Source organism: Pseudozyma flocculosa (genome assembly GCF_000417875.1).
Source record: "Pseudozyma flocculosa PF-1 unplaced genomic scaffold scaffold00009, whole genome shotgun sequence".
In the NCBI taxonomy this organism is placed as follows: Eukaryota; Fungi; Basidiomycota; class Ustilaginomycetes; order Ustilaginales; family Ustilaginaceae; genus Pseudozyma; species Pseudozyma flocculosa.
The window spans coordinates 947,102-954,437 of record NW_006920877.1 but is presented as its reverse complement, the minus strand read 5'-3'; the positions used below and the strand labels follow the sequence as shown (position 1 = coordinate 954,437).

General features: G+C 66.7%; 3 protein-coding genes across 3 annotated transcripts in view; 1 reads left to right on the top strand and 2 right to left on the bottom strand.

Moving 5' to 3' along the window:
- Positions 1 to 1,754, bottom strand: part of PFL1_03242 (uncharacterized protein) — a gene marked incomplete at both ends in the record, with an annotated part of 2,851 nt that extends 1,097 nt beyond the window's left edge. Inside the window, one exon of the mRNA XM_007880757.1 lies at positions 22 to 1,754. Within this exon, the coding sequence (XP_007878948.1) occupies positions 22 to 1,754 (1,733 nt within the window). The remainder of the gene's footprint in view (positions 1 to 21) is intronic.
- Positions 1,755 to 2,378: 624 nt separating this feature from the next.
- Positions 2,379 to 5,606, top strand: PFL1_03241 (uncharacterized protein; the record flags this gene model as incomplete). The annotated part of the gene is made up of 7 exons (XM_007880756.1): positions 2,379 to 2,564; positions 2,680 to 3,501; positions 3,603 to 3,776; positions 3,903 to 4,511; positions 4,638 to 5,135; positions 5,267 to 5,435; positions 5,599 to 5,606. The coding sequence occupies 7 exons, from the start codon at positions 2,379 to 2,381 to the stop codon at positions 5,604 to 5,606; spliced, it is 2,466 nt and encodes an 821-aa protein (XP_007878947.1).
- A 332-nt stretch (positions 5,607 to 5,938) lies between these two features.
- PFL1_03240 (uncharacterized protein) lies at positions 5,939 to 6,379 on the bottom strand (the record flags this gene model as incomplete). Its single annotated transcript, XM_007880755.1, has 3 exons — positions 5,939 to 5,964; positions 6,072 to 6,258; positions 6,377 to 6,379. 3 exons carry the CDS (start codon positions 6,377 to 6,379, stop codon positions 5,939 to 5,941), a joined length of 216 nt encoding a protein of 71 aa, XP_007878946.1.
- Between the last annotated feature and the right edge of the window lie 957 nt (positions 6,380 to 7,336).

Sequence of the window (7,336 nt, the reverse complement as noted above, 5' to 3'; positions counted from 1 at the left end):
TCGAGCCTGGCGGCGACGGACCTCAGCTCCGTCAGCGCGCGTTCGGCGCGGTCGGCCTGCTGCACCTGGAGCGCGGCAAGACGCCCCGACTCGTAGGCCAGCACGGACTCGAGCGAGGCGGCGAACCCGGCGCACACGCCTTCGAGCTCGGCTCGGATGTCGTCCACCTTCCACACCAGCTTCCACCACTGCAGCCGGCGTTCCATGGTGGACGCGATCGAGTCGGCCGTCTCGGCGAGCGCCTCGTCGATCGCGCTGGCCGAGCCGGGCCCGGTCGGCGACCAGCTCTTGACCTTGCCAGAAAGCGCTCCCCGTCGCTTCGTGGCAGTGGTCGACATGGAAGGCCAGACCCGGTCGTGGGCTTCCCGCTGGATCCCAGCGTCCTCTGACTGCAGCGCTGCGGAGACGGCAAGCAGGCGCTCGAAGGAAGCCGACGCCGATGCGCAGAACGACACTACGTCGCTGATGCAGTGATCGATGACCACCTGGGCCGATTGCGAGACGAGAGCAAGGCTGTTGCCCACCGCTCGCCCGCCCGGACCGCCCTGGATGAGGCGATGGACGTCGGCCACCTTGGACGCGGTGAAGCGGCCGCTGAACTCATCCCAGAGGCGCGACGAGGATTCGACATCGGGCCCGGTCAGGGCCTGCCTGAGAGCGGCATTGGCCGCGATGGCATCGGCAGCGGAGACGGCGAGCAGCGGCGCGGACGAAGATGACTGGGCAAGCTGCTCGACCGCGGCAGGGCCGATGGCGGCCTCGAGGGCGGCGAGGTGCTGCTGGGGCGCGAGATCGGTGAGCTGATTGACGATGACATGGACGTTGGGTTTCGAGGCAAACTGCGAGGCCAGGTCGAGCGTGGCGGGGCTTCGCGGGCTGTTCGAGGACGGGCCGCTGCTGGCTTGGACGAGGGCCTGCTCGAGGGCGTACGAGTCGGTCACAAAGAGGGCGATGTCGCTGTCGTACACGGCCTCGTGCACTGCTGCGTCGGCGGTGGGATCGAGGATGACGGTGAGCTGGATGTTGGCGTCGAGGAGCCAGTTTCGGTCGATCGAAACGTTGCGTTGGCCCTCGGACCACTGCGCTGGGCCGAAGCCGTGCTGGACAGTGAAGCGTCGAGGCGAATCTGTGGATCCGGGTTGGGAGAGGGCACGGCGAAGAACTTCGAGGTCTGTGCGGCCAGCTGCGGCCTGCTCTCGCAGCGGCTCGTCGAAGAGGGAGACGACGACATCGGCTGTGCGGCTGAGGCTGGAGCCTGCGATGAGTACGCGGAGAGGAGCCGGGGTGGTACCGGGGGTGGAGTGCTGCTGGAGGGATTGGATGGTCCTGGCGAGGCGGGAGCGCCAGAGGGCGCTGTCGATGCCGCTGTCGGAGTCAAAGAGGCGCTGGAGAGCGTGCAGCTGTGCGAGGCGGCCCTCTAACGCGGGCGCAGGCGAGATCGAGTCGACTGGGTGCTGCTGAGTTGGGACGATGGTTGCCAGGGTGCGTCGAGGGGATGCAGTCGGCGCTCGGAGGGGGTTGGTCGAAGTCGAGGCACGGGAACGAGGGGCGGGGGATCGAGCATGGCTGGGGCGAGTGTAAAGCTGGCGAGGGCTGTGCTTGCTGTGCTGGCTGCGCTGCCAGCTAGCCTGGCCACCGGAAGGGCCTGTCCGGCTGCTGTTGGAGGGGGCGCGGTTGAGGCTGGCGGCGAGCCGGGACGGTGAGTTGGAGAGGCGTGCGAGGGCTGAGCGTGCGAGGGGTGGCGCCTGTGACATGGCGAGCGGCGTCCCGAGCACAGTCAGGGATAGACGATGGTGCCAAAGAGCGGGCGGGAGCGCGGTCGCGGTGGAAAGGATGGAGGTGAGAAGGAAGCGGCGAGGCAGCAACCGAAGAGGCATCGTCGGTGGCCGCCGTCTGTCTGGACAGTCAGGAGGGTGATCGGGGCGGGCGTGGCGGACACTGGCGAGGTGCCTTTGCCGCCCCCGCCGCCGCCTCCGCCGATTTCGACATTTGGAGATGGCGCGCCCTCTCTCCTCTCTCTCCTCTCTCTCGTCTCTTCATCTCACCCTCTCTGCCCACCATCTTATCCCCACCTGCATCCCATCGTCGCCATACCACCAATCAGCATCGTCTCGCACGCATCCGACCCGGATCCACCATCTCTCTAGCTCGCCCCCGACTGCGCTGCGCAGCCCCCCATAGAACCCGCACCACGACCCCCTCGTCCTTTCCCGGCCCCGACCGAGCCACCTCGTCGAGCGATTAGCCCATCTCGACCTTCGGTAGCCCCACTCTTCCCTGTACTCTTCCCCTTGCTTCTGGGTCTCGGACCGTCGTCGCACGTTTACGGCTCCATCCCACCCAGCTCGGCCCCCCAGTGGATTCGGCCACCCGCCACCATGGCGTCACAGGCCACCGATGCTCGCAAGAGGTCAATCAACCACCTCTCAGCCACTGACGACGGGCCGCGGAAACGACTCCAGTCCAGCAGCAGCCCGGCCACCGGCAGGGCTGGAGACGGCGGCGACGAAGATGACGGCGAGGACGAGTCCGAAAACCTATGGCCAAACTACAAGGAGCTCGAGGTCAGTCTAGCATCACCGTCTCGCCGGCTTCGGCCCCGGCGACGTCGCCCATCGCCCTTGCCACCGCTGACCTCATGACGCCCTGCCCCGCCGTTCCCGCTCATCCGCATTGCAGGCGTATCGCAAGGAGGCCATCTATCGGCAGCTGCTCGATAGCCGGCGGAAGCTGTCGCGATCCAATCGCCGCCTAAAGGCTGCCGAGGGCGATGTAGACCGGGCACAACGCTCGTCCTCTCATCTGCGGCTCTTCTGGGACCAGCTTGTGGAGCGCGTCGTCTCCCGGATACCGCCAGAACACCGTCAGCGGCTCGTTCCGATCGACCCCGAGCTCTCCGCCGACGCCCTCCAACAGCTGCTAGAGGGCCAGCTCGACGCCATCGCCTCGTTTGTCTCTTCCGGACCAGGCGGGTCAGCGGCTGCTGCTGCTGCGCCCGACGTCGCACAGCTGCAAAGGCGCTGCGACGAGCTGGCCGAGCAGTCGGCCGCCTACAAGCGCGACCTCTTCCTCTCCCAGTCGAAGCTCGAGCGCAGCGAAAAGGCGCTCCGCGAGAGCACCTCGAAGCTCTCGAGGCTAGAAAAGGAGTTTGTCAGATCGCAGAGCGAAGTGGTCCGCGTCATAGAGGGGCGCAAGTCTCCGAGCGCACAGCCAGACGCCCCAAAGGCCGCCGGGTCGACACCGACGCCCGCGTCCGCGCCAGCGCCAGCGCCAGCGAGTGGCTCGACCGTGGTGGTCAAGCAAGAAGCGGATAGCCCAGCAGCACCCTCGCACCCGCCCGCCGACGCGCAGGCCATCGTCGAGCTCCGCGACCAGCTGTCCCAAGCTCAGGATAGCCTCGTCGTCGCCGAGCGGGAGAGCGACGCCCGCTTCGCCGAGATCCAGGGCCTCAACGAGGAGATCAAGGAGCTCAAGCTGAGCGTGCACCAGCTCAAGGAGCAGGTGAGCAGAATAAACCGTCATCGGCACATCGAGGCCTGAGAAGACAGACCATCACTGACGTCAAGCGCACTGCCCATCCTCGGTACTCGCCCTCGCCGCAGTCTCAAAACATCCCGGCGGAACGGGTCGAGGCTTCTGCGGTGTGCCAGGAGCTGCGTGCCAAGCTCGCACAGGCGCAGCGCGAGCTCGCAGCGACCGAGGAACGCCTTGTCAGCCTCGAAACCGAGAATGCCGAGCTGCGCGAGGAGCAAGCCAGCCTCGCCAAGGCCAGCGGGGTGAGTGCACGTGCAAGCGGCCCTGCCTTCGAATCGCGTGGCGATGGAAAAGCCACGCACGCCGCAGCTCGACTGACCACCTCGCCCGCTCGCCCCACCCCCAACTTCTGTTCCCTTCCCTCCTAGACGGAGCTCAACGAGCGCATCGCGGCGCTGGAAAAGACGGTCAAGAGCCGCGACTCTGATGTGACCCGACTGCGGCGGCAGCGCGACGAGCTCAATGCCGAGCTCACGGAGCGGCGGCATCGCGAGCAGGTCAAGTTCAACCAGATCGACGAAATGAAGGCGCTCGTGGGCGTCAAGGAGGAGCGGCTGGCGGTGCTGACGGGCTACGTCAAGCGGCTGCGGATCACGATTGCCGCATCGCGCGGCGAACAGGCGGCCGTCGAGGCGCTATCGACCGGGGCGGACGAGGCCGACCAGCTCGACAAGCTCGCCAGCGCCGCCAAGGCCGCCCAGGCCGAGGTCGAACAGCTGCGTCGGAGGCTCGCAGAGTCCGGGCAGGCCGAGACCAACGGCGCCGACAGCGCCGCACCGCCGCAGTCGACCGAGCAGCTCCAGGTCGAGGTCGAGCGGCTCAAGCTCGAGCTGCGCGCTGCCGGCGACTCTTCGACGGCGCTCTACGACGAGATTGACCGCCTCAGCACGGCCTACAGCGACCTCGAGAAGAAGGTCAGCAACCAGGTGCTGGACCTCAGCAAGATGGAGAACAAGATGCTGCGGCTGACGACCGAGGTGGGTAGCCGCCGCTTGCCGTTGGGAGCTGTTGCGGAGGCAGACTGCCATGGCACCATACTGACAGTGACGATCTCCCTGCGCTGCCCCATTCTCCGATACTCGACCGCCGCCGCCGCACCACAGAAGTCCAAGGCGGACCAGAAGTTCTTCGGAACGATGCGGATCAAAGAGAGCCTCGAGGTCGAGAACCGCGCTGCGCTGCGCAACGTCGAGCGGCAGACGAAGCTGGTCGAGCTGCTGACGGAAAACGAAAAGACGTTTGCGGGGCAGCTGCAGGCGCACGAGCGCGAGGTGACGCTGTTCAAGCGGGCGATGCAGGAGCACGTCAAGCGCATCGCGACGCTCGAGGCCGAGCTCGAGGCGTCTCGGGCGCGGCTGGCCGAGGTCGAACGCGTCAAGGCCGAGGCCGAGGGCTCTGCGAAGGAGCTCATCGACGCGGCGACCGACGAGCGGAACGCAAGGAGGCGGCTCGAGGAGCAGGTGGCACGCCTGGAAAAGGACCTGGAACGAGCACAGAGGAAGGCGGCCCGCGCCGTCGCCGCTGCCGGTTCGAGTGGTGGCGGCGGCAAGGTGGGCCGCAAGGGCATGGATCCGGACGAGGAGGCCAAGGAGGCGGCTTTCGTGAGTTGGCTCTGCAGGTGCACGGTACGGACTCCGGGCTGTGATCGACGTCGACCCGCTGACCGCCCTTTTCCCCCGTCCCATCCTGTCACAACCGTTGCCCTCCGTCGCCACTGCCGCCGCCACCGCAGCAAATGCTCATGTGCTCGACGTGCCAGGAGAGCTGGCGGTCGCGGCTGATTACCAAGTGCTTCCACACCTTCTGTCAGGAATGCGTCGACTCGCGCATCCAGACGAGGCAACGCAAGTGCCCGCACTGCGCCATTCCGTTTGCCGTCAGCGACGTCCAGACGCTCTATCGTGAGTCGAGCCCCCGGTCCCCTTGCGCATATGACGCCGCGCCGCTGCCTCCCTTTACTCTGTACCATCGATCGCTGACGATCGTCGTCCTCGCTCCTTTTTCGCTCCCGTCCCCGCCCGCGCCCGTTTGCCCTGGCCGTCGTGGCTGTGTCTCGCCCGACAGTGCAATGAAAGCGACTGGCTCGAGGGCCCTGCTCGCCCGCCCGCCCTTGCGCGTGGCTGCTTCCTATGTCTATCGCCCGCCTTGACCCCTCCGTCTTACCCGCTATCCTCGGTACAGGCCTGCCTCGATCGGGCGCAATGTATTTGTACAGCAGACAGGGCCGGCGCATCGCCCTCAAAGATGCGCCGGCCACGGTCAGTCGCCGGACGCTGGGTCCCCTCTTGGATCCGGGGACTAGAGAGGGACGAGGTAGGAGGAGGATCTGACAAGTTGCTGAGGTTGGGAGGCTATAGTACAGGGTTGGAGCTTGGAGCGTGGAGCGTGGCGGTGGACGAGGCGGTCATGCCTGGCTCCTCCGTTCGTGAACTGCGCGGACAAACAGAGAGAGAAAGGGCGGGAAGGGGAGGAGAGGTGAGTAGCCATCCTCGACGCCATCGAGGGAACCAGGAGGGGGAGGGGGGACTGGGACGCACTGTTGTAGTGGAGGAGCTTTTCGATGAGGTCGACGTGGGTGAGGACCATGCGCCTGCAGCAGTATCGCTTGAGCTGGAGCTCCGTAAGGGCCTCTCCCTCTGTGCGGCCGTCGAGGAGGAGGGCGAGGTAGGCGTTCCACTTGTCGCCGATGACCTTGCCGCACGAAAAGCAGCGCACGGGGATGATCTGGCGGGGTGGAGGGTGGAGAGAGAAGAGCAGGAAGAGAGAAGAGGATGGGGTCAGGGAGGGCGGGACGGAGAGGGGAGGAGAGAACGAGAGCGAGAGCGAGGCAAAGTGGACTTACCATTGTGCCGAGGCGGGTCGGGGAGGTGTGTCTTTGAGGTGAGGAACGGGGAGAGGTGCGAGACGTCCACTATCCGCGCGCGCCTTTGCGGAACGGCTTTATGATGGACTCGGATGCGGCGAAGACGAGAAGAGGTGGATGGCGGCGCTGAGGATCGTGGCGGTGGTGATGGCGAGCAGGAGGTGGAGATGGCTGCTCCGACCGAAAGCCAGAGCGAGAGGGGGGTTTGGGGCGGGCTGGGGAAAAAGTTGTGATCACCGCTCGGCTGGGCCCAGTCGCGGAACCCGGGAGTTGGCTCCCAGGTGTTCCGGCTGGCCAGGCCGAGACCTCGAGGTTTGGAGATTCCAACTTGCCGCGCGAGAAGAGGTGGGCCAGACAGGTAGAGGTAGGCGAGGCGCGGCTTGGCCAGGCCAGGCCAGGCCAGGCCAAGCGCGGCTCGGTGCCAGCGCACGTCCGCCACGCCGGCAGCGCTGCCTGCCTCTCTACGCCGTCTTAGCCAGGCCTGGCTTGGCCTGGCCAAACGCCGGCACGGTCAACTGACCAGACCAACCTTGGCCTGGCATGGCTTGCTCTGGCCAGGACACGGCCTCTGCTCGTCGACGTCCGCATCTCAGAGTACACTCGGTCGTACGGCCAGAGCGACGACGAACAGGCCCGGCGACAGGGTGTCGGGTGCACGGCCACGTCTAGCCAAGCCAGGCCAGGCCAGGCTAGGCCAGGCCAGCGGACGGGCGCCCGACGAGGAAGCCAGCGCGGGGATGCGGCAATACAGAGTTGGGGCGGCGGATACAACTGGGCCAATAGGAAAAAAGGCCCGGTCGAATACAACGGCCAAGACGCCTAGCCAGGCCAGGCCGGCCGCTTGCCACGTCGCCGCCAGCGTGGGGGAGACGGGCCCAGGCCAGCAGGCCAGCAGGCCAGCCCAGACCAGGCGCAGCGCAGCGGCAGGTTCTCCTCGCC